This window comes from Temnothorax nylanderi, unplaced genomic scaffold, assembly GCF_030848795.1.
Source record: "Temnothorax nylanderi isolate EJ_2023f unplaced genomic scaffold, tnyl_v1.0 TNYL_tig0011_pilon, whole genome shotgun sequence".
NCBI classification, from domain to species: Eukaryota; Metazoa; Arthropoda; class Insecta; order Hymenoptera; family Formicidae; genus Temnothorax; species Temnothorax nylanderi.
In genome coordinates this window covers 261,689-288,063 of record NW_027249073.1, presented here as the reverse complement: position 1 = coordinate 288,063, position 26,375 = coordinate 261,689, and the positions used below count along the sequence as shown (strand labels likewise).

Genomic DNA, 26,375 nt, shown 5'->3' with positions numbered 1-26,375 from the left:
GCGCGTCGGTTGAAGTATTATCTATATATTCGAATTTGTATCTGCATATATTTTATAATGGCGACAATTTTTGTTTTATTTAATCAAGATATAGAATTAAGTTTTATCAAGATACAGAATTAAGTTTGGTGTCAAATTCATTCCAAGTCATGTAAATACGCCGGGTCCTCAAGGCAGAATGAAGCTGTCGGGACCAGCGACCAAAAGCGTCAAGCGCCGCATGTTTTCGAATACATCTCGTCTGGTTACGTCGCTGGTTGGCCGAGCACTTCCGAGCTTGCACGCGGTCCAAATCCCGAGATGGAAGAGGCTCCGCGACGAGATGTCGTCGAGGGTTGACTACGATGTGGGCAAGGTTGCAGTCAGGTTGAAATTGGGTTACCTCCGACGTAAACGCATGCTCGACGACTCTCAGGGCAATGCCCGCATACTCCCGGAGGTTTGTTTAAGTCACTTCTGTGCCCGATATTTTCGCGACATCTCTCTTTCACCCTTACGTTAAATAACTTTCACCTTTACGTTAAAAATATTAAACATGTCATAATAAATTATTTGGAACGTCATGAAGCAAGATCGTTCGTTCGTTTACGTATTAGTGTCTTTAATGCCTGATATTTTCTTTTCCGAAAAATGATTGATAGTAATAAGATTGTCGGAAAAAATCAGAATAAAAGACATTAATTTAATTCACATTATAAACAAGTTGCTCAGTTCCATAAATTGAAAATCCATAAAACATAGCTTTTTAGAAGTTATAAGTCGGAATAACTCACAACTCTCTGTTCTTTGTCTGTCGTTCTTACAAACTGTTGAAATAATAGAGTCTAATGTTTGATTATCGGAATCGGTGTAGTGAAACACTACAACGCATACTAGCATGAAAATAATCACTTATACTAGTTGCAAATTTTACGCCAGCGAGACGCATAACTGGACGCTGCACAAACGTTCTACACAAACACGAAGATGTATGAGAAAGCGAGGTCAAACAAATAACACGATCTAGAAGCGGAGAGCAGCGTCGCCTAATAATAGTTCAAGTTTGTGCTACTGGTTGTAATCTACGAGAAGCTAAAATAGAAAGACTCCGAAAAGGGGAGGCGAAAGATGTACATCGACTGCAGGCGGGGAAAGTCACACAAAGCCGTACAGAATATTATAAAATTGTTGCGAAAATCAATTATCACTCGTAGATAAAACGATAAACGTGAATTAAAAATAATGTTCGCTATTTATGGGCAACTTCAGAATATCTTATTATAAATTTGTATCTCATTTTTATATTTTTATAACGAAAATTATTTCTTACTATTTTTACTATTCTTACTATTTTTATACAACTTTATATATCTCAAATAGGATTGTTAATGATGTACCTTATACTGCAAATAGCATAATCACATAAAAATATTCAGTATATTTAGAACAATAAAAATAGTAGGGGAGACCGGGGCTAAAAGGTCAACGGGGTTGAAGCATCAAATCAAATATCTCGGAACCTGTATATTGTGTGAACTCGCTATTAACATTGTAAACGCTGCTTATGGTACCCATGTGACCAACGGAGTTTCGGCAGGTTACCTGCCGTATTATGATTTTTACGAGGGCAAACGTGTTTTCGGAAGGTGAAAGTTACATTTTCTGCGCGTGGAAATTTTGTAATATCTGCAATAATATTTGCTCTCCAAATCTCGAGGTACGTGATTATAAAGAGTAATGCATGCTGAACACGAATCCAGTGTAGTTTTTTCATTATCGTTGATGTCTAATATTTCGTGGGCGATCAAACCTGAAACTTGTGTTTCGGGCTAATCGGTCAGTAAGCAGTCCAGATGCATTTCCAAGGCATTTCTGGGCATTTCCAGGCTCATTGCATATGGAATATGGATGAGACGGGAATTACAACCGTTCAGACACCGAATAGAGTCATCGGACGTCGAGGAGTGAAACAAGTCGGGCGAGTGACTTCTGCGGAAAGAGGAATCCTCGTAACTATTTTTTAATAATGTTTCGCATAAAAATTTTAAATAAATTTTTATATTTTTCTCTTAAAAAACAATTATTAAAATGTATCCTATCATTTTTCAGGATTAGATGTACGTATATGTATTGAAAATGCAGTGTGACGTTTAAACCCCGGCATTTTTGAGATTTCAATTTTTCCACCGTTGTCGTTTTTGCTCTATACCGGTTAAACAAAGCGACGTAGACAAAAATTTCCTATATAAATTTTGTAGCTAAAGGTTCACTCTTTACAGTGGTATACCACATTTAACTAAAATTATTTATTTTGTTGTTAAAAATCGGCACCGAAAAAAAACTGACCTTTTAGCCCCGGTCTCCCCTACCTGAATTATATTTTTCTAGATATTTATAATTGCCTGTAAATATAATAAATTTTTTATTTCCTTATAATAACTATTCTGCTATTATATAAACAATTGTTAAATAATTTTAAATTAAAGATTAAATAAAATAAAATAAATTTTTCAAATATCTCATATATAACATATTACAAAATAATATCTTTCAAAAATTTTTAGTCACTCTTAATTAGCTGAAATTCACGTGAGCCGCAACGAATTTGGCTTCGTGTAAATTGGTTGTAATTCGAGAGGATGAGTACGTACGGCTTAGCTTAACGGATGCGTCTGTTATCTTACGACTTTCCTTTGCTTGATGTACGACATTGGAGCTGGTTGTTTAAGAGCGGCGGCGCCCGAAACTTTCTGTAAATTTACATTTCGCTCCCCTCCAATTGCTGCTGCTGCTGCTACTCGCGTCGTTTAATTAGAGTAATGCGCGAGAATAGAGCGAGTTCGCCACTTAAAGTACGCGTACGCTATATTTTTGCGCCTTCCGTGAGAGAGCCGGTTATTCTCCGCATCGATAAATTTCAATTTCTACGCCTCGTACGATTGCCAGCCCCATCTCTTTACTCACAAAGTGCATGCGAGCGGGAAACTTATGTCTCCTGCCAACGAACGCTCGGAATGTAATGTTTTCGCGAACATTCCGAATCCACTTAAGCATACGAGATATCTAACTTGATAATAAGTATAATTAAATGACCACGCATAATTTTGTACATAAAATGTTTCAGTAACTATGTCAAACATTAAAATCCGATCATGTAAAGGTGCCAAATTTTATTATCCATTCGACCGTTCGAAGTTTAATTCGTTACTAATATCTTTTTCGATATTAAATATTTTAACATTCAAAAAGATTGACAGTTAGAAAGATTAAGTTAATTTTCTATAGCATATATATATATAAAACTTACACATTTAAAAATCAAGAAGTCATTAAATAAAAATTGAAATTTCCTGTGGAATTACAGGATTAATTTTGCATAATGTATAATCCTTATTATAATTCGGTGCTCAAAAGTGGCACTAAAACTATAATAGATGATTCGTAAATTAAATTTCTATTTTTCCTATAATTTTATCGTACAGAGAACTTTGTATAAAACAAGGAAACCTATGTCTCATTTTAATATCTTTCAGTATTACTCTGGAGCTCTTTAATATTTACGTTCTACACTATATAGATTAAATATCTAAATTTTTTTAAAAGCTAATTTTTAGTCCAATAGATTGAGCATTAATTTTATCTCTTCTCTTCCTGGAGCTTTTAATCATATGTATTCTCACGCGCATCAACAGTCATGGACATAACGCGATACGAAGTGCAACCGTGATAGTCCGCATATTATAGGCTTAAACCAGAAGCCAGCGCAACATAATGAAACGGGCGTCCCACCGGCGTGTAATGGAATTTACTATGAAAACTCGACGGCGGAATTACAAGCGACAGTATTCGGGGCTGTAGACGCGCGAGAGGACACGAATTATGCACGCCGATGCGGTTCCGCGCGCGCGACGCCGAAAGATAACGCGTCCGTAAAATAAATTACATTCGCAGATCGCAGAGGAGACGTCGCGTGCAAACGAGCGAGTTTATTACGGCCAAGGGGGAAAAGAATTCTAGTCCTTGGCTCTCTAGTCGACTTGAAAAAGAGCTCGCTCCTCTACGAAAGCGGAAAGGGATCCATTGCACGATGATTACATACATGTACGAATACCGTGAATGCCTTTGATGCGCTCCCATCGAATCGCGCAACATACACAGGATGCCATATAAAAATAGTGGATGTCTCTTGCGAACTTGTATCTCATATACGAACTATCAATGTTTGCAATCGGGCAGAAAAGAGGACATGGATTTTCAAATATTTTAATATCTTGAAGAGTTGGTAAAATATACAATTAATTAACATAACATTATTCATCTTTTTTTTATAGAAAATATTACACATTTCATTCATAAATTCAATTATATTGTCCTCATTTCTCCTTTTAAGTTCGTCGCGGAGGAAATTTATTTTTAATAAAAGTCTTATGCACACACGAATTTACCATGCTGTTCGTCGACTAACTGAAAGAATTAGAGACGAAAAGAGAGAAGAGAAAGAGACAGAGAGCGGAAGAGGGAGGAAGGGTGAGAGGGAAGAGTCTGTGGAATGAAAGGTGAAAATGGTATCGCACAAACGGAGAACGAATTCGAGAGCGTTCGAAAATCTCGTGCGGCAGGCGGTCGCGCTTTTGCGGCATTTTTTCCCCCGTTTCCCGTTTCCGACGGTACGAGCGAATGCACAAATACACTTTGGCGGTAAATAAAATATCGCGACCGCGCAAAAAGGACTCACGGGCAGTTTATCGAACGTCGTGCGCTACAGTTATGCCGCGCGCTCGCTTGCCACCCAACCGTGTTCCCGTTGCCATTTTTTTTCTCTCACCCTTAGTCGCGCTTTTCATTTTTTCCCCTCTACCTCTTTCCCTCTTTCACACTCTCACACTCTCACTCTCTGTCTCTCTTCGCTATAAGCACGGAAATGACGCGCTCGTAAATTGCCGGGTGAAAAAGTGCCATCGAATTATTATAAAATCGCAGCCCTCTAAGGTGTAAAAGCTACAGGAAGATCGCATCAAGTTCGTTGTAACGCGATGATGTATCCCCGATGTCGCGTATCCCAAATACGCATTCGCACTTGCGCTCTTTACCCTCCTCATATTCGTTTTTCTCTCGTTTGTATATATCAATTGGAACGCTATCAGATAGTCCAATTTTGCGTCGATCCGAAAATTAATTAGGACGCGTTTGATAAAACCCCACGTTTATTTCGATTCCATCGGCCGTATTTTCCGACTGTGTTTCTCGGCCGGACCGGACGGTCTTGCGTGGAAAAAGCATCGATATTTTCGCGTGGCGCCCAGCAAGCAGAAAATAAAGTACGCGGCGCAATTATCGCGTTATTATTGGCAAAACGATTCGCCGACCCGTTCACCGCCACGGACGATGAAACCGCGGACGATGAAAACCGCGGCCGGCGATCACCGCGCGCTTTTCTCCCGCTCATTCGCTTTGTTTAGCCCGAGCGCTCGAGCTAGAACGTTTTCAGTTCAGCGATATATGGAAGGGGAGAGAAAGATAGAAGGGAGCGAAAGCGAGAACGTATAGGGGGGGAGAGAGAGAGAGAGAGAGAGAGAGAGAGAGAGAGAGAGAGAGAGAGAGAGAGAGAGAACCGCCTCTCTCATCTCTGTAAAAATAACTTTATTCCCGTGAGCGCGTTAGGACCATTCCCGGGGACGACAAATTAGACCGTTATGTTGCGGTTTTATGGGGGTTCATGGCGCGATAAAAGGCAATAAGATGCGTATCGTGGGCGGTGACAATACGGAAGAGCTCCACGCGAAAAACAGCGCTCATGAAAAAAGGACTTTATTACTCTCAGGCATATGCAGGACAGAAATGCGCGTGTCGTCTGCGTTCTGTGCACACAAATGTTAACAAGCTGTCAAGAAGATCTTCGTCCGATTGCGATTTTAATCCGAATAGAAACTACAAATCTGTTCATAAAGAGTCGCGAGTAAATATGCGCGAAAGTGGAGTAAAAATAAGGAACGATTTGTAGAAAAAAAGTTACTCGATTTTCTTGCAAATGGTTAGACAGTTAGAATCGTTTAATTTGCGATGCAAACAGAAAATCGATCGAGAGAAATACGAGCGGAATAATAGGAATCATTTTATAATAAATCATTAATGAGAGTAGCGATGTGTCGAAATTAGTCCGGTTAATATATTTCCGGTAATTCTATTTTCGAAATAGCTCGTCAAAAACCAAATAAAGCGTAAATATGATATCCAAAATGGTCATGATCAAATTTCCGGAATTAATGGACCACAAAACGCCAACTTTAATGACGGTGGGGAGTTTTGCGATTTATCGATGTTCAACGCTGGTCGTCCAATGCACGATCGCCTATTAATCATAAAGGCTCAACGATTGTGACGTGCTCGTCGGGTGGACAATACTGCGCAATATCACGCTATTGCTTGCCCAATTTGAGTTTACGGCGCAATTCTCGTAGGGCGAAAAAGAATGAAAAATAAGCGAATGCGAAAACAAGTTCGCCAGGATATGTGTCAGGATTGATGAAAGAAAATTCATTTAATAATAAATAAAATATGTTAAAATAATATACCAATAACTTTTACATCGGTGGAATCCGTATAATCGTACACGGAAAGAACAGTTTTGCTGGAAGTATCTAAAAATTTAGCTAGATACAGATCTGAAAATAATTTTGTTGCACCGTCAAAATAATTATAGTAGGTCGATGAAGTATGATGATAATGCTGTAAAAAGTTTTGACATTTTAGGAATCAGTTTGAGTGTTCTATATAATTATTTTGATGATGCAACAAAACTATTTTCAGATCTATAGCTAGTTAAATTTTTAGATACTTCAGCAAAACCGTTTTTTCCATGTATAACCAAGTTGAGAAGATCAAATATTCGATAATCAAATACTAGCTGGTATACGATTGTGAAAGTACAGATTTGGAAATTGTTCAAAAATTAGATATAATGGCAGTAAAATTTATCGATGAAGACTGAACAATATGTCACGATAACGCTCATCATCGTGAAACAATTTGACGATACGGCATAAAAGGAACTGTGAACGCAGGTCGGCGAGAAATTGCCCTAAATCATCCTCTTTATACCCGAGTGTAAACGTTACCTACGGCCCAATGAAAATGAAACGAAATAAATTTGTTTCAATGCAGCCGTAGTAACGCGCTATCTCGTTAACTCGCCCGCCCGCAATTAAAACGAAAAACACCGGCAAGAAATTGCGTTTTCCTTTTCCCGGCGGCTCGTTTCGACCGTGGTGGTAATCTCCTTTCTCCGAACTAATGAGAAAAAGGCGCCGCTGATGTCTGGCGCGTTTCGAACGAGCTTGTATAATCGTCATCGTCGCATCGATTGTTAACCACAAACTGACTTTTGTATAATATTCATGCTTGTCGGTTGCAGAGATCGAATTATATCGCAGCTTTATCAAATTTTGACCAAAGTCCTTTATTTTGTATGTCCTATTTGCGCTTTTTATACATTTTTACTTATGTAGTTAATTATTATCTGCTGTGTTCTTATATATTTCTACCCAGAATATAATAAAATATCTACTTATTTATCTGTCTATTTATCTTTACCATTTCTTGTAGAATTTATCATTAAGTTTCTATTTGAAATCACATCGAATTTTCGTACATGGAAAATCTTTGATATTTACACAATTTGACATTTCTGCTCCAAGTATTAATCTTTCTGTACACTTGGCACGTACGACTGATTACGAACTACGATATTTTCACGCCATATGCCGTATATGTGTACATATACAATATATACGTATAGACACACATACACATATACATATACATATACATATATATATATATATATGTATGTATGTGTGTGTGTGCGTGTATATGTGTGTGTGTGTGTGTGTATATGGTTGGCATAGAGTAATAGCCGGAAAACCAACGGACGATCCTGAAAAAGTTTCCGGATTTTACGGCTAGTAGACGAGTTCGAGAATTACCGCGAGCAAATCGGATAACTTTCACGGTGCACTAAGATGACTCAACCCTTTTTTTTTTGTTGAAAGAAAATCGATACGATAAGAGGATGGCATGATTACGAGAAGAGACGAGTTGGAGAAGTTAGAGCTCGTTATTTTTTTCACTTGCTTACAAGTGATTGACTTTGTCGCTTTTACGCGTTTCAACAAAGTTTTGATCAATTCGTTTGTCGAATAGTCGTATATGAAAAGCTAACAATAATCGGAAATAAAAATAAATAAATATCGTATGTCAAAGTTATACTTTCCCATCAATAATGGTTCTTTTCTATCGCATTTTAACGCGTTTTCCACATACTCGTCACAATTTATAGTCAAAAAAGTAGTGGCGGATATTACGCGTGTCAATGATTCCTGCATCACGGCTCGATAAGCAGCGATTTTATTGCGCTGATTTTGCGTTCCATCGCTCTCGAATTTCTTCCTACACCCAATTTTTTCGGCGCGCATTCGCACGCGAGAAATATATGTACCGTAAAGCACATCGGCGTAACAAAGCGATTTTCCCGCGAAAACACGCCGTAAATACATTTTACAATGTCATTCGTGTCGATGCCTATAACCCGCTCACGTTTCTGGGTCGAACTTAAAAAATATGATGGACAATTAAAACGCGGTTGAGTAACAACCGTGCAACAAAAAAAAATATCGTTTCGATGCTCACGCCGATTTTAACGGTGAGTTAACTGCAGTTTTACTTTACCGTCTTACTGTATATATCTGTATATTACTTCTTCTCAATTTTACATCGTCCTCCTATTGCGTTATATAGCGCAATAAAATGTTTACGTAAATATTCTCGCTTTTCTGCGTCAAAAAGATTGCCTTTTATATCATTCGCGCGAAAAAAAGGCACAAAAGGAATCCTATTTCGAAGCTCGCGACATATGTTTATTTGGCTAATAATGGGAAACACTCTTCGGAGTCCACGCGTTTCGATTAACTCGTTATTAGCGTAGTAATTACCTCCTACGCCGGTATCAAACGATGCGGGACGGATAAATGCGCTAGGAAAATTAATCGACGCAAACGATTAAATATCTGTTGACAGCGATCGGTAATCACACAGCCCCGCACAGCTGATCATAGCTCATCAGCGTGTACTCGCGCAGACTCGATTACAGACCGGGTAACCGGAACCACTCTCTGCCGCGGCCGAACTATTCTCTGAACTGGAAATGATTATCCCCACATCGGACAAAGGTGCAAACTCACATAGTCATACTGACGGTGTGCGGGCCCGCATTAATCGCCAGCCATGCACCAAAGCAAATAAGCACGCCACGAAATCGCGCGCTGTCGCGCATCTTCCTGCGAATTGAAAATTGTGATATACGCTGCGAGAGGATTGCTTTTCACGTTTCTGTCGCTCTTGGAATCCATCGAAACGAGGGAAGACTGGTTTTTTGTAGTCAAAATGACACTTGTTATAATTAATGTAAAAGATTTTACGGAACTTCCAAATAAATACATTTTTAATAAAAATAGATAAAATAAAAATTGACTTGCTCTTAGAAAAATTCAAGTAGGGATCCGAGACGGTGTACATATATCCGATGTAGTATTCAAAGTTTTTTTTACTGATATATTCGAAATACATACACTAAACTGATCATTGTAAGTAAGCTTTTTATAATCGTCTTTTAAAAACAATTTTTAGCGTTGCATAATAGAAGAAGAGATACAGGACCGTATCAACTTTGAAAAATTTCTCTTTTACATCTTTAACTTTCTTTAACGATATACGATATCTTAAAGTTTAACATCGAAGACGTCGATAATTACATGTCGAATTGTGATTCTGTTAAAATAATAGCCGTAAAAGTGAAGCTAAGGCTATTTGCAACGCGATTTAACGTAAATTGCCTCCAAATTATGATGAAAAGGCTACATTCGTGCGCATCCGCGACCGGCCCCTCATCGCGTCTCGTCATGCAACGCGGTACCTATGAATCAAGCTGCCGCGCGGCCACGAGGGCGGCGGCGCGGCGGGAGGGTGGCGGCAACTACAACCCCCGCTACGCGCGCTATTTGTTATTTTGCTCTTTCGGCGACGCGTTCATTAATCAAACGCCCTCTCCGCGTCGTTCGTCCACGGCATTTTTCAAGCCCTGCGGCAACATACGACATGCCGCGACTGTGGCGGCCGCGCTGTACTCCACTCTTTTTTTCTCTATCTCCACTTTTGACCTTTCTTTTGCCTTCCGACCCGCTTCCACCCCCTGCGCCCCGCGCACAAACGCTCCAAGATGATCTGGCAAATCCGAAAGCGACAGGATTTCGTCAAAGCCACTCCGCAAATTTCCAAGAGATTCGTTTCTTTGAAAGAAATTTCTTGCTACGACGCGGAACTCAAATACTGTTTTACAAGAAAACGTTCTTCAATATTGGATCCGAGTGGTGTTATGTATTATGTCGACAGGAAGAGTAAGTTCCTGATATTCGATCGAGACTGCGACCTATTTTCAAATGCTTACGAGAATGAGCATTGTTTTCCTGTTTTTTTTTTCTGAGTTTGTGTTTTTTTTACACAAAGTTTGTGTTAGCTTTTTAAGGGTCGATTCAGACACAGCCGTGCCGTACCCGTACCGTATCCGTATCGTTAACATTAGACAAGGCTGGAGACACATTAGACAAGGATGGAGACAATAGGAATCCTTGTCTAATGTTTCTGTCCGTGATACGGTACGGGTACGGCACGGCTGTGTCTGAATCGACCTTAAATATGTAAAGATGAATTTTTTTTTATTTATATAAAAAACAATTCAGGATAATCGTTAGTGTCTTATTTATACATACTGATACATATATTTCGATACATTAAAGAATTCAATTTTTCAAAAGTCATCTAGCATCTTGAAAACATTTCTTTTAATTATTATTGTACAATCTACATCGATTTCTTATCTAAACATAATTTTCTGACTAAAACAATATTTAAACATCGATATAGAAATATTTCTTTGGTAAATATATGAATCGTAAAGTCAATCACAAACTATGATTACAGTTAATCGATATTGGTTAATTATAACTTGAATTAACTTAGCACGACAAATTAAATGGATTTGGAGATATTCTTAGCATATTTTGCATCTCGTTCCTTCGCAATGATACTGATCGAATTTGAGATGCACCATGTCCAGTGAAAAGTTAATTTTAACGTAGAGACCTAGTGACGCGACGGAAGTCCGACCGGACGGTAAAACGGCCCGCATTTTCGATAGGTTGATTCGCGTCAGGCATCATTATCCAGCGCACTGCACCTGACGCTCCATCATCCTTTTTTTTTTGTCCGCCTGGTCCTTCGACCGGAAAATTCTGGCATAAATCCTCGCAGTCCCAAATTCCATTCCGATCGAGTCCGTCGCTTAAATTCGAATTTCGACGTAGCATCGAACCGTTAATAGTTAAATGACATTTCGGACACCGCGTAATTGTCATGGGACTTCTCTGTGGGTGTCCATCTTTCCGCTTCTAGTCTATCGTCCGTTTTACGTTTCTCTTTATACTTCGTTCGTAACTCTATTCTTTTTTTCCCCTATTTGAGTGTACGGTTGAATGTGCGGATGCATATGTGTTTTTATATGTATGTATAAATATAGTTTATAATATAAAAACATATGTCTAATAAATTGCGAATAATAGTCGGTGTAGTTTTTATTTGATTTTAATTTATCTCCCTCCTGTTATTCATTGTCACAAGAGGAATTAATTCTTTAATATCATGATCTTATACATATCTATATCTATTACAATTTTATACCCTTCTTATTTGTAGTTTAATTCTATAAGTGTGCCTCTGAATTATCATTAAGAAATTTTTATTTTTTGTCTCTTATATATTATCTATATCGTTTGTTATACAATAGTACGATAAAAAGAATATTAAAATTATTTGTCACTTTATTTTTCTTCTCATACCTATTGGTCCCGCACAGAAATTGTCCATTCGATCTATGAAGAATCGACATTTTATGTGTGTATATACGCTTGTATGTGCGTGTTGGATACATAATCGATTGATAACAAATAAAATATCGAGAATTAAACGCGAAATCCTCTGTCCCCTCGAAGTGAATTTCAGACACCGCGCCAGCCGCAGCAACTGATCGGTTTTCAGTCCGGTTTCAGCGAGAGACGCGTAAAAGCACTTCGAACGGAACGGAGCGAATACCACCGCACAGCTTAATCCAATATCGCACGCAAAAATACGGCACGAGTATTAGCGGGGCATTATACAAATTTTGCCGCGATCACGGTTTACCGTCGCGACCGACGCCGACGGTACGTAATGGCGCGGCGATGACGGGCGTCATAACTGCATTACAGCGCTTTTTACACGCGCTGAGATTGCTTCGTCGCCGTGCAATTTCTCTCGGGTCGTTTCTTTCCTCGCGGCTCGCATTCCGAATCCAACGAGAAATATTTTCTCCCTGCCGCGCCGTTGCGAAGCATCCGACACTGTACGAGTGGTCTTAGAAATTTCATTAGTTTTATTAAAACCAAATTGAAACACATATAAGAGTTGAAAAGAAATAGAAGATATGTACGAGCTATCAATTAAATAGAATAAAATATAAATTAATGCAATGTACTAAAGTAATTTTCAAAATGTGTTTTAATCCATGCGTTATATGTATACGTAATTTATCAGCATGTAATATCAATATAATATTGTAACACCATTCTTTATTTTTATGAAACACGTTAATCCATTACGCGAAATAAAATGTTTTATCGAGATTTAATATTGCGATAATTTATATTATATAAAGGCAGGCTAACATATTTGGCGGGTTTAAATTAATTATTACATGCAAAAATAAATTTGTGTGTTATATCTTTGCACACACTCGTACAGCAACGAAGATTAAAGAGAATAATAAAATTGCATTATAATCTCATTTAATTTCAAGTATCGATACTATTATACTGATAAAATTATCGTTTATTGGCAAATGTTCTTTTTTTTTTAACCCATATCCTCGCTTCTATCTCAGAACTGCGCCAACATCGCTTCACAAAGGAAAAGCGCCTATTCGACGACACGCGAATAAAAAGCGGTAGGGAAATCCGTGTCTTTGAACAAGGATTCGATAACGGTTTGTCGCTAGAGGACATTGATAACTATCGGTAGACTGAACCTGTTTCGCTCTATATGCACCGATCGAATTCACTGTATCTGCATTTGAAATATCTGCACGAGTCGCGCTTGTCCGCGTTACATCGCCACATTTCCCATTTACTTCTTCTTATTATTTGTGCTACTAGAATGAGAATTTACTTTTGTATAAACTTGAGATATTTTATAAAGTAAATAATTAATTAATAGAAGCTAATTATCTTCTATTTTCCCTCCTGCAACAGGATAGAAATGTTAAATTCTATTTCTGACGGTTTCATACTTTGCTGCTCCAATAGTCAGAATATTTAATTACCTAATTATTCGTCTGTACAAAGGCATATAGAGACATTAAAATGATAGCTTTTAACGATTTAATGTTCGGCAACAAACGTCAGAATTCGTATATCACTTTTCGCCACCTAACCGAAAGATGGTCTAGCTAAAATGACGTGCATTCGCATTACGATGCTAATAAGCTCCGAATAGGGCTCTGAGACGCGAAACCGCTGATTCCATTCGCAGAGCCGTCCCGTAATATTCTGTATTTCATATGTCGCAAGTCTGTTATGCGGCGCGTCGGGCGACATATTAAACGCTGTAGGCATTTTCCGTGGCGACGTATCGCGTCAAAGATAATCAGGTCGCATCGTGTTTTCGATAAACTTCAACGTGATGAAATTATCCCGCATAGTTTTCGGTCGCGTCGCGGTACGTTCGCTGTGAGCAAATGGTAGTTGTAATGTGTTTAACTATCAAGCGAGAACTCCGCCGACGCGACGTTTGTGAATAAATAGCGGACGCTTCCGCGCCGTGCGCATTTTACTCAAGTTTCACACACGCATATCCCATAATCTGTATCGTATCGAAAATGAGAGAAGATAATTAAATATGACGTACGGGATTTGTCAATTAACGGATTTTAATATAATACCATGTAAAATGATATGGAGAAACATATCATGCTCTCGCATTTGGAGTAATATGACGGTATTACCTTTATGCAATCATTAAAATAAATATAAATTCCACGTTGATATATTTTAGTGATTGATCATTTACTGGTTCACTTATCCTACTTAATTACTTGTCGTTAGAGAATGGATACATTTGTAATATTAATAATATAAAAGAGTGTTGTTTTCATCGCAAAAACATTTCCCGTTCTCCTTCGCGGTACGACGACTGATTTAAATCAAAGGAATTGTAGGCGTGTCGTGTTCCAATTAAGTGAAGAATCTGTTATGCAAATCGAACGCTATCGATTACGCCTTCGACAAAGCGCCACGGCGAATTTACGAGCAAATAACCGAGCAACGACGACAACGGAGCGTAACTGTAACTTCTCCAATTCAATTACCGCTAAAAATATACAGATAATACCTATTTTAGCTCGGCGCGTTTAAATAGCGGTAATTTTGGAGAACTTGAATTTATGTCAGTTTGTCGCAAATAAGTTGCTACAGAAGATCAACACTATGTTGCTCCAGTTGCTTAGTCAGCGATTGTACAATTTGATTTAGAGGAAACTCGAGTGATTTCTAACTTCATTGCGTGCGCAACATCCTAGGTAACCCTTTGAAGTGTAACCCAGTTCGGTCGGAAAGTTTATCGCTGATCGAGTTATCGATTTACGATTCGCTATTTTAATTATTCGTCGATCAGTTAGTATGTCAACGAGATGAGCGATCCGGAGTCAAGCGTTCAGTCTTTGCCCCCCTCCCCTTCCAAAAAAACAGGGTACTTCATCCACGTTCAATTTCTCAAACGCATCTGCGGGGCGACATCAGTTTTATTTAAACACGACACGAAGAGAAATATATTTGTAGCGAATGGGATTGCCGTATGCACGTGAAAACATAATAAATCAAACGCCGACGGCGACGTCCCGCGCCACGTAGAGTCTAACAAAGAAATCTTTGCTAACGGCGCCTTATTATCATTCCCTGTCATGCGACATGAATATAATAGACGAGAACTCATTGAACGTCCCCCCGTTGTACTTTCACCAAGAATTCTATATCGTACCTTTGAAATCACGCGATCTCGGGATAGGGCGCCGCCGTCGTTTTTATTAACGCAAATTTTTCTCTTTATTTATACCCCATATCCGAGTGTCGAGTCGCTTTGTTTCGCACGATCATATTTTACGTCGGAAAAAAGTTATACACGATAGCTCGTCATAAGGTTCCCTTCGCTTTTATCCATTTAAGCATATTTTTTTTATCTAATTTGCGAGATAATTTTTCTTGACAAAAATATCGAGATAGCGACAATTTATGAATAATTAGAGATTTTAAAATTCCGCTTTCGAAGATATGAACTTCAGGCAATTGCGATTACATAACAAAACCTTATTTCTCATTTATATAAATACTGAATGGTATTACCAAGTACTTGAATTTGAAATTTTTACGAAAAGAGTTAATTGCTAGTGATTTGTTATACACTTAACTTTAACTAACTAAAAATTACGAATAGATAAGTCTAGATTGTAATTATGTAGATCGAATTCTTATTCTCTCTCTTGTATTCTGGATATTTAAAAAGTTATTATATAATGATGGAGTTTCCTGTACAATTTTAATAAATACGTATATCTACGTTTGCTCTTGTATTTTTCATATGCGATTTACCGAATGTCAATAGAAAGAATGTTACGTCAGTTTGTGAGAGATATTCGTTCGTGACGCAGATCCGCATACATATGCACACACCTACACGCGTATGAATGTATGTTTCCCCGCAGATCGTTTTTACACTATAGCATTTTAGAACACAACGAAATAGTAAATCGATACTCGGTAGCCAAGCTATCGATATGCTGCACAGCCTCTGGCCGAAACGCGATACGGCAGCCTTTGCCAAAATCGACGGATAGCCGTATCCGGTTGTCGAAAGGAAGAGCTTGCTTCTGCACCATACCTTTTGCTAAAACGCGCTGTTTCCGCTGTTTTTTCCATTTCGTTCGCGTACACGAGTCACCACGTATCGCCCCATCTTCGAAAAGCTTCAAGCACATGGAATAATTTTTTTTTCACTTTCTTTTACGCGTACATTGATGTACAAAATTTTCGATGTGTAATAAAAAACCATTTATTAATATTATTAATATTAAGAGAATTCCGTATCGTCCAAAACCAGCTCAACATCGTACTGAAATTCTGTTTGGAACTTTGGAACTTTAATGAGTTTATGAAATAATAATTATACAGATGTCTCTCATAGCCGGAACATCATTTAAATATCTCAGCCTAAATATTATGTGAATTAATTAAAACTCCCTGGTATATCGGGAACGCGCCCGAAAGTGCGCGAGCATGCAACGAGGCGTTAACGAGATTGTAACTTTTGATTTCAGTGCGAGAAGTAACGTTGTCCGAACTCAGGGACTCGATAGCGAGGTTACGGGAGAGAGTGAAGCTAGTATGCAGGACGAGGGGTTCGCCGCCCCCGAGAGTGCACTGGCTGAAGGACGGTGTACCGCTGCACCCCCGAAGAGGCCTCAGGATTCAGCACAAACGGTGAGCCCGACCGACTTTACCATTAACCGCACGCTCATGGCGGCTTCTCTGCCCCCCCCCCCTTCCCCCCGCTTTCCCTCAGCTTTCGGCAACCTCTCCGTAATAACACGTCGGAGAAACTATTCAGACAACGGCGAGCAGTTAATTCTAGATATCCGCAATAGCAGAGAGTACGTTGTTCTAGCTCGACACCCGCTCCAACTCCGAGCGCTATCGATACACTATTGGATGCCTGCCTGAGAGTAGTTTTCGTTATTAGGTAGGATAGAACGGATTTGAGCGGTTCTTAACTTTCACTCATGACAGCTTTTGTGATAGCGTTTGGAATATAATGTACCTTATGACGCAATGTAGAATGGAATAATGAAAAAATAGAGTAATAATTTATAATCAAGAACACATAAGAGCTTTCTCAAAAAGAGAAAAACATAAAAGAAGCATATGGAAAAGTAATTAACAAATTATAATTAAAAAATAATATAAAGTAGAAAACTATAGTATTCGCTTTTAAATAAATTTTTAGATTTTGTTCACGTTTAAAGCGAACAAGTGATAATAAGTATCTTAAATTATTTACGCATATTAAAAGGAAATAAGCATTTTAATCATTCAATGCAATCATTTATTGGGATTACCTTTTAATCAAATTTAATTTATTTATTCATATTAATTCGCGTGCCCCTAATTTTTCAAAATAATTAGCAACGTCAATTAAGTAAAATATTATTATTTATTTCCACGTGCGCGTGATGACAATATGTAAGTTGCGGGACAAACATGAAGAACGGTAAAGTACGGCTCGTCACGAGAGTTAAGAAACTACGAGAGTTAAGAAGAGAGCAATGTGTGCTTTTCTCACAGTTCGATGAGTTTTAACGAGCTTTCGAACTCGAATTGCAAGTAGTAGTCGCGACAACTTCGCTCGCGTTTAGTAAGCTCGAAAATAGCCCGCGTCCAATCCTCGCGCACTTAGTCGGATGAAACGTAAAAAACAGTCATCCCGAAAATTGCGACATAGCGGCGTTCTATCCCGAGAAATCTTACGCACCGCGTTGTACGATGTTGCATATTTTAACGTCGTAGATTTATGAATACGCTCTGTACCGTTAAAAATTAAAAAGTACTTTGTACTTACGCAAAATTGCTTCCACGAGCCAAACTGACGTTCTTCAACTATTATATTGCATTTTAATATATTGAAATTCGAAGATATTATTGTATTACCGCGAATATGTCTTATTAGAATTTTTGGATTTTATTAACAGTGTTATATTTATTTGGATATAAAAATAACATTCATTTGAATATAATACATTATTGTGAAATATTTATTTCTCTATACGATCGAGAGAGATACGAGATACGCACGACTTTCAGGTATAATAATATTATTCGCGCACAATATGCTAAAAGCAACATTAAGAAGCAAATACTCTCGCAATATTATTAGGATTATTAGCATAATTAGCATCTTTTCCTTTCTGCATGAAAATATTAACTATGCTTTTGTTCCTATACCGATAGCAATTTGCTAAAAAGCTGAAAAAAGTAACATGCTTTGCAACGACTATGTTGTACAACAATTATTTATTTATTTAGCCATTTTCTTTGCGCAGTAAAAATGCTTCCAGATTTATGATAACAGGCCTTGGAAGTTATAAAATAATTTTTTTTTTTCATTTTTTCAAATCGAAATCGAAATCATGCTCAACAAGTGCGCGAGAATGAACATTCTCAATAAGAACGTACACATACTCGCGCCGCTTAATGTAATATGAACGTAATTGCCGCTACAGAATGAGACATCCGTTTGCAATCAATCATAACATTAGCTGAAGTCCATTGCGCGACATTTTTCCTCGATCATCACAAGCGAGCCCGATATAATCGCTAAAACTTGCATGTGTGCCTGCCTTTGATTTATACGACGTTAATTGCCATCACTGCGCGCTATTTTGACATTAGACATATTAGATTAAGTCATTAGATTAAAACGAAGCTGGTTTCGTGATACCAATTTATGCAATCACGCTACCTTGCTAACCGCTTCATTTTTTCTTTCTCTCTTTTCAGTCAGCATTATTGCGAGACGGCTGTGCCGTCTTATTATACTCTTATAATACATCATACTTTCCTGAATATTTTGCGAGATGTCGATTTAATCGCGTTTCGCGAATTATTCGCAATGATGATAAATAATGTTTATCGAAATTTGTTTTCTCCACAAGTTTCTATCTGCGTTGAACTCCGCGCATACGTGAACAATCAATCATCATGAAATTTAATCATGATTGGTAATCACGTTGCTTTCTGATTAACATTTCTTATCGATAACAGTTGAGCTACCTCGAAAAGAACGTATAGTATCGTGAGACATCATGTTATATGTACAAAAACGACTATAACCAGTTATTGAAACATTTTTGAAACAACAAAAGGTCTTTGCAAGATAAAAATTATCAGACTATAAATAATTATGAAATAGAAGTATGGAAATTATCAGACTAAAGCAGATTCTGTTACTTTAACTTTCCAGCATGACGATCAAAAGACATGCAAACTGTAACAGACAGGATATCTTATATATCATATATATCATATATATATATTAGATTCTGTTGATTAAAAAATGCGATATTTCTAGCTTTAATTTTAAAAACATCTACATAGATGTGTAGAAACTATTTAACATTTAAAGTGCAAACTCAAAGCGCCTCTTCCAAATATAATTGCAGCATGTTTCACAGTAGGAGTCGGTCTCATATTAGGTTCTATGTATTTACGAGCGAGGAGAAGTTTTAACGAAAAGAAAATAAATTGAGAGAATATCCTGCCGTGATCGACGCTTTCGTGAAAGCGCACGGCTTCATCCGAAGGCAAAAGAGAGAAGACAGCTGAGACGGGAGCAGAATTTCGATTCGGAAAACTCGCCGGGGAGCTCTCCAGCTACTTCTCGTCGACCATAATCTCGAGCGTGCCATAAATTTGTTTAGCGCGATGCACCTTTCCTCGGCGCGTAAGTCTCGGAATAATCTCAGAGCGGCCCATAAATTCGCCGCCGCTCGCGCTTTCTCACCGAGCCACCCGTTATATCCCAGCCATGATGGAAATGGATCACGTTCGGCGAGACCACGTCGCTTTCCGAAGTCGCTCTTACACGGCACGCATTTTCTGAAATAACTTGCAAATCTCTCGCGCCGACTCGCGCAAGCTTTTTATCCCGCGTCTCCGGCACTTAATGTCCAAAACTCACCTTTCCTTCCATAAGTTAACAATCCGTTAATTAAAGAGAAAGATGCAAGTTCATGCGTTAAGTCCGTTAAATTGTTATTGCGGACTATATATAATTTTTAATTGGATATATCGATTAGTATGCAACAAAATTGACAGTTGTCTTTCACAAATATCAAGATGGTTTCTCCTATCTCTTATTTTAAATTACTGCACATGCCCGCATCCTGTGTAAAATAAGGAAAGTATCGCTACGAACATTTATCTGTCAGGTCGAACCCACAAAGACGGAAGGAACGCGAAGGAACGACATCGTGATCTCATAAAACAGTGGTTCTTAACGAGAGGTTACATAATCCTTCAGGGTTACGAAATCCTTCCGGGGATACGCGAATTATTGTTCTAAATTTCTGAATAATATATATAGAAATACGATATGAAATAATTCTTCATTGATAAATAAAAGAAATTAGACGCAGTCTCTGCGTGGCTGCGTGAACGAATTCCGAGACTCTCAAAGACATCGTTTTACACCGGCGCGGAGGGTGAAGAACCGCTGCTACTACCGGTGGAAGAAGAGGCCAGTCCGATGACCGTAAACACATCTTCACGGTGGCAAGAGAGTCGTGCCGTAGTGGCCTTATGGCCTTATGATATCGCCCCCCCCCCCCCCCCACCCGATCGAGAATGTCCCAGTGCCGAGAATGTTCCCCAGTAATTTCCAATTACTGTCTCTCTGCGACGAGATAACCGGGTGCTGCGTCTCTCGTGCGCGCACGCTGTCAATGTCATCCGCCCCGTAATCCTTGCCGGATACAACGGTGTCGTAAAATCGAACGTGTTCGCGCTATTTAATACGAGTCATGTGCTCGATGGACCTCCTTTCCCCGCTCGCACCGTCGGCGTCGTCGGCCAGCTCCGCTCGCATAACCGACGACGTAAAACTGTCATCCGCCGCTTAAGCTTGTCTAGACTGGGCGGCGTGTATTTTATAGATGATGGTCCCGCCGGGCACGGAAATATATTCCGGGTCTTTGTGTCCGCGCGATACATCGGTAAATCTCTTTCGCTCGCTCGCTCGCTCGCTCGCTCGCTCGCTCGCTCTCTTTCTCTCTCTCTCTCTTTCGTCTCTTTCTTCCTCTCTGATAGCTCCCGCGCGTTTAGCAAGAACTGCCAAACGAGTGGGAGAAATATTGAAATTTCGGGTGACGAACGCCGATACTTGGCTCGAAAATAAACCTGTAATCTTGTCAAATCGCCGACGTGATATATAAAACAAAGCGGATGTACGATAGCAACGCTCAAGTCAAAAGATACGAGCTTTCTATTCATTTGGTTTCAAAAATAAAATAAGGATGAGACAAATCCCATATGTTCCCGTTTTCGAAATACTATCTGGATATACTTCCCGTGGGAAATCGAATTTCTATATGTAGCAACTGTCATTTTTATTTTTATTTTCTGAAACTCACATGGTAATATGAACACTTATTTCATATTTCGTACATTCAAGAGTAAATGGAAAAATTGAAAGAAATTATTTCCCAAAATAAACAATATTAAAAAAATTATGTGCCAAAACATAATTAATGAAAATTAATATTTATGCATTTATGCATATCTATATATATAAAAATAATTAATAAAAAATAGTTAATTTTGATTTAAATCAAAAATTGTAAAGAACAGTGTCACTAAAAAAAAATCTTTTAACAAATTTTTGTGAAAATAGTTCCCTAAAAAAAGATGTAGAAAAAATAATAAATGCAAAAGAAGTTAAACAAATTAGCCAAGCTTTGTAAAGTTGCATACAAACATAAATATATATTGATATGTTAAGGTAGTTTATTACAAATAGATTCAATGTATCGCGAGCGTGTTCTAAATAACAATCGCATCTAACTATGCGAACAAGTTCAATAAGATCTCCTTCTCAGTATGCCTGAACACGATGCTCCGAATGCATTGAAGCCAAGGATCTGACGGTGTCCCTTACGCCGGGGGGCTTAATGATTTCCATGAAATTAACCCTGAAGCATCGAGAGATCGTGACGTAATATTGTTACCTTCAAATCGAATCCCGGGCCTCGCCAGATCGCATTCAACTTACGAACCTGAATCAAAACCTCTCGAGGACACTGGCTTTTGCGAGGCTTATAATTCGCTTTGACGGGGGAGCAGCTTTGATGTCGCATGTAATGGAGTTTTACGTTCGCAGTAAAGAACGGAAAGAAAACTTTGCGCTATCGCGCGAGATTGGAAAGAGAGGGGTCGAAAAAAGGAAAATCAGAGGCACCCGAAGAGTGCATTCGGGAGCGGGCGAAGAAAAAGCGCGGATTCCTTTGCGAGGTCCTTCGGCACAACTTTTCACGTTCCTTTGAGTTCTTAATCTGTCTCTAACATCGCGTCTCGCAATTAGTTTGAAAGCCTGCCCGACGAAAATTTCGACAGGAAAGGGAGTTCGAATTGTGAGTTAAATGATAAATCGATATTCAGACATTACTGCGACTAAGGGAAAAGAGATAAATAGAATCGAAGTTGAATGTAGAAAACCGAAAAAGTAAAATTGAATAAAATTTATAATTTTAGAAAAGAATTATAATTATATATTATGTATAACAATATGTATAAATTATTTACATAAAATAACAAGCAAAGTTCTCTCTATATAAAACTTCTTTTGTATCTCTTTTCTGCTCTTCTTATCAGTTGTTTCTACAGAAAATATTTTATTTAAGCTTGTTCTTCAATATTATATAGAAATACTATAGCGTAAAGCATAGGATAGCAAGCTTATAATATTTTCCAGCCCTATTAAAGTTTAACGATCGAGATGTGAAGTTAACATAACGAGCAACCTTCTCACAGCAATATTATTAAATTATTAGTATTATGTAACTTCCGTAAGATCAGACACGGGCAGAGCAGTACGGCAATTACCTAACGCCAAATTGATATCTGCAAGCATGGTGGCTATATCAAAGGGCGCGATCAGTTGGGTAATCGTTTAGTTGGAATTAGAGCGTCGACGACGGTGGAATTGTGGCGGGATCGTAGCGTCGATGTAACCAGACGCTTATGGGAAGCCCCCGCGCGTCGGTGGCAATATCCGCGGATAATTGTTATTAGTAATTAATCGCGTGCACGCTCGATACACAACGACAAAGTTCGCCGCGCCGCGCTGCACGATACGCGAAGACGCGGGCGTACATTCATCTTCTGATCGATACGCGCGCGGTCCGTACTTGATAATTATTCCGGGATTATCTCGCGCGTGTTCTGTCGGCCGCGTTTATTATCCGACCGCAGTAGTTATCTCGCTAATTTGTCATCCCTAAGCACTGTCGAGGTACAGCATAAACCCGCTGACGAAAGTAACCGGGCCTTATCAGCGAATGAGACGCTTCCGCGACATTTGTTATTTCCTGAATGAATCTGTGAGAAAAATTAGATAGGCCGAAAAAAGGAAGGAACGATTGTTCAAAGACTGCGTCTATCTTGGCAACTTTTTTAAATCTTTCGTAAAACATAATTGACTTCTTGCAGGAAATTAACAGTGAATTTAACCAACATCTTTGCTCTTATGAATTTGTATGAAAACATCATTAAAAAGATGGTTATATAAAAAAGTATTATCGTTTGTAGTATAAGTTGAGATATGTCTGATCCAACGCGGATATATTCTACTTTAGAAGATATTTTATGGACTTGATATATATGCATCAAGTAAAAAATGATATTCCATGAAAATAAAAATTATCGTCAATCTCTGACGCCTTATTCAAAACTTTTTGTTTCGTTCAAATATTTCTTAAAGTATTTTGAGAAACAGCACTTTAGCCAGAAAGCTTTGAAGAAACCGTAGAAAGCTTTTTAACATTGCGAACGAAATGTCCCGGATAGAAGTCTCCGAAGGAAACGTATAATATAGTACCCGCCGGGATGGCGTCGAGCATTTTAAACAATGTCAGTTGAAGGGGCGAATGACCGATTGGGACGAGAGACAATCGAGTATGTTCTGTATCACATTTCCGTTCTTTCCGCGCGATATCAAGCAATATTTGAGGAGGAACAGTCGCGAGTGTGTGTGGAAATCGAAATAACCGGAGCGATAAAAGGGACAAGCTGAACGATGACGAGACTGCAGCTGTTATCGTTACTGGAATCTACGTTGACGCGGACAAGGAGTAAGAGGGTTGTTTGAGGAAGCGCCTTCAAATCGGCGATGTCGCACGTTGATTGCGGACGAAAGAGAGCGCAAGAAAAGAGTAAAACGGGAGGTCCTTCTCTACCCGCGGACGGAATCGACTCGGGGAAGGAGAACGAGGACTCGTTTCTGTCCAAGGACTCTCGACTGACTTCATCGAGATAGCGAAGTACCGTTACGCGGTAATGGCGTGAACGGAAAAGAGATTTCCCTAGGTGCGAGTAGTCGCCGTCGGGCATTGAATACCGAGACCGTGAGACTCGCGGATATATACCAGGTGTCTTATCGCGGAATAAACGCGTAAATGGCATCGATAGATAATCATGATACCGAACAGAGGAGAAATGCGCTTCTAGAGAAAGAGAGATGTATGACTTATTCAATTAACGTTTCCTAGGAATTACAGGCAAGACTGCTATAACCGTGAATTATTAGACTATTTTGATTATTAAATTAATTTGAGCGATAAATAGTGAAATAAAATAACTGCAAATTGGACAGATCTTAACAAATGAGAAATGAGAAATAAGTAAATTAAAAATAATTTAGTCTGCGAAATCAAAAATATTCAACCTTTAAAATCAGAGATTAGATTTTAATTTATATCTCTTTTTACAACAAATTATGCCACTTAGCAACCTAATTAGATGTCGAATGTGGAACAAATTTACATATTTTAATTGTCGATATAATATATACATATTTATCTCTGCTTTATTCTCACTTGTCGTGAAAATAAACATGGAAATAAATAAATGTAAAAAGAAATTCATCAAACATTAAAATCCATAATTAATTTTTAATTTCATGAAATGAGGTTTTATCACACAATTTTATTTAATTAATTTATTTCCTACAGGATTTCATTGAAAAGTTTTATCGTTCATATCTTTCATAAAATCCAAAAATTAAATACATAAAATATTTTATCTCATAATAATAATAATAGTAATATAATTTGTAGCAATGCTGAAGGCAGATGTAATAATATTGAATAATTCTTTTTTTCACTTTTATCATTTTTTTCAATAAAACTGACATAGTTGATGGATCTGCATCTATACGCATTCACTATTAAATTCACAAATCATATCGTAAACAATTTTTTTTTAACGGTCAGTTAATTAGATGTCACTTATGTGTATTTTTGTGAAATTCGAGCAACAAATATGACGAAAAATGTCATATAATTCATGGCCTTGAAATTTGATGCCTCTAACCAACTTGCCATTTTCTCGTTAACGACCGACGTATTGGTATCGGGTTTCCGTTAGCACTATACCGATCCAATGTCGTGCTGTTTTACGCGTTACAGGCTATTACGTGATTGCGTGATTGCAAAACGTATTTGTCGTTTTCTTTCTCTACTCCACTCTTTTTGCTATCGTCTGAGTACGTACAATCATTTAAACCCGTCGGTTTGAGAACAATGTAAGTCCGTAATTTTCGAAAATAGTAGAGAGTTAGTTAACGTAATGTCTGTGTTAGAAACATATTTGTTTGTTAGTTTACATAGCTACAATCTGCGTGAAAATAATATAAATTCATATAATGTCTGACACGCTAGATAAATATCATGCTATTTTCAGATGAAATTTAAATTTTTAGTAAGGCATTTTCACCTGACAACAATTTAAATTTTCGGATTTATAGCGCTTTTCAAACTGACCGATTCATTAGCTTTGACGTCCGTCAATCGGATAACGCAGCTGCATGTATGAAAATTTTAATGAGCCAATTTTAATTATTTTCCTCTGCCTTCTCTCCCTCTTCACTTGGACTCCCATGGTGGTTAAACGGGATTTATCGACAGCTATCAAAGTTCCACGAAGTCGCGAAGCAATCCAATTTATAAGTTGTCAATGGCCGATAAATAACTCACGACAGGAAACTGAATTAAGGCGAGCACAGGCTTTCAAAGCAACTTTGAAATTAAATCGATTAATAATTTCTAAATAAAGATAGCGGTATGAGAATTACAAGTAGTAAACAATATTATAAATCATTTCTACGGTCTTATTTCTACGGGAATTGTTAAAAAGGCTCCGTCATCAAGATTTGATTTAAGGTAAATCAATAAATGCGCACTAAGCAATTAATTGAGTGTTTCTCTAAGCATTCTAATATTACTAGAATATCTCATTATAAAATATTGGCAATATTTTCATTACAGCACTCTCCTAAAAGCAGGCATTTTGATCTGTATACCGATATACCGAACACCAGCAATTTATAACACTGTGAAAACGATATCGTTCGTTTATGCCGATATATTCATTCCATTCTAA

The 26,375-nt window shown here is 38.1% G+C and overlaps 1 protein-coding gene and 1 long non-coding RNA gene across 3 annotated transcripts in view; one reads left to right on the top strand and one right to left on the bottom strand.

The window, feature by feature from the left end:
- The window catches only part of Vn (membrane-bound neuregulin protein vein), a 326,537-nt gene that overhangs the window by 165,360 nt on the left and 134,802 nt on the right, over positions 1–26,375 (top strand). For both annotated transcript variants that reach the window (XR_011717187.1, XM_071697083.1), the window contains exon 2: positions 16,487–16,649. Coding sequence is in view for 1 of the 2 variants with exons in the window: in XM_071697083.1 (XP_071553184.1) it covers positions 16,487–16,649 (163 nt within the window). In the remaining variant the exon portion in view is untranslated. The remainder of the gene's footprint in view (positions 1–16,486; positions 16,650–26,375) is intronic.
- LOC139767631 (uncharacterized) overlaps positions 1–26,375 on the bottom strand; it is a 289,471-nt gene that overhangs the window by 160,384 nt on the left and 102,712 nt on the right. The gene's annotated exons all lie outside the window — the stretch shown is intronic.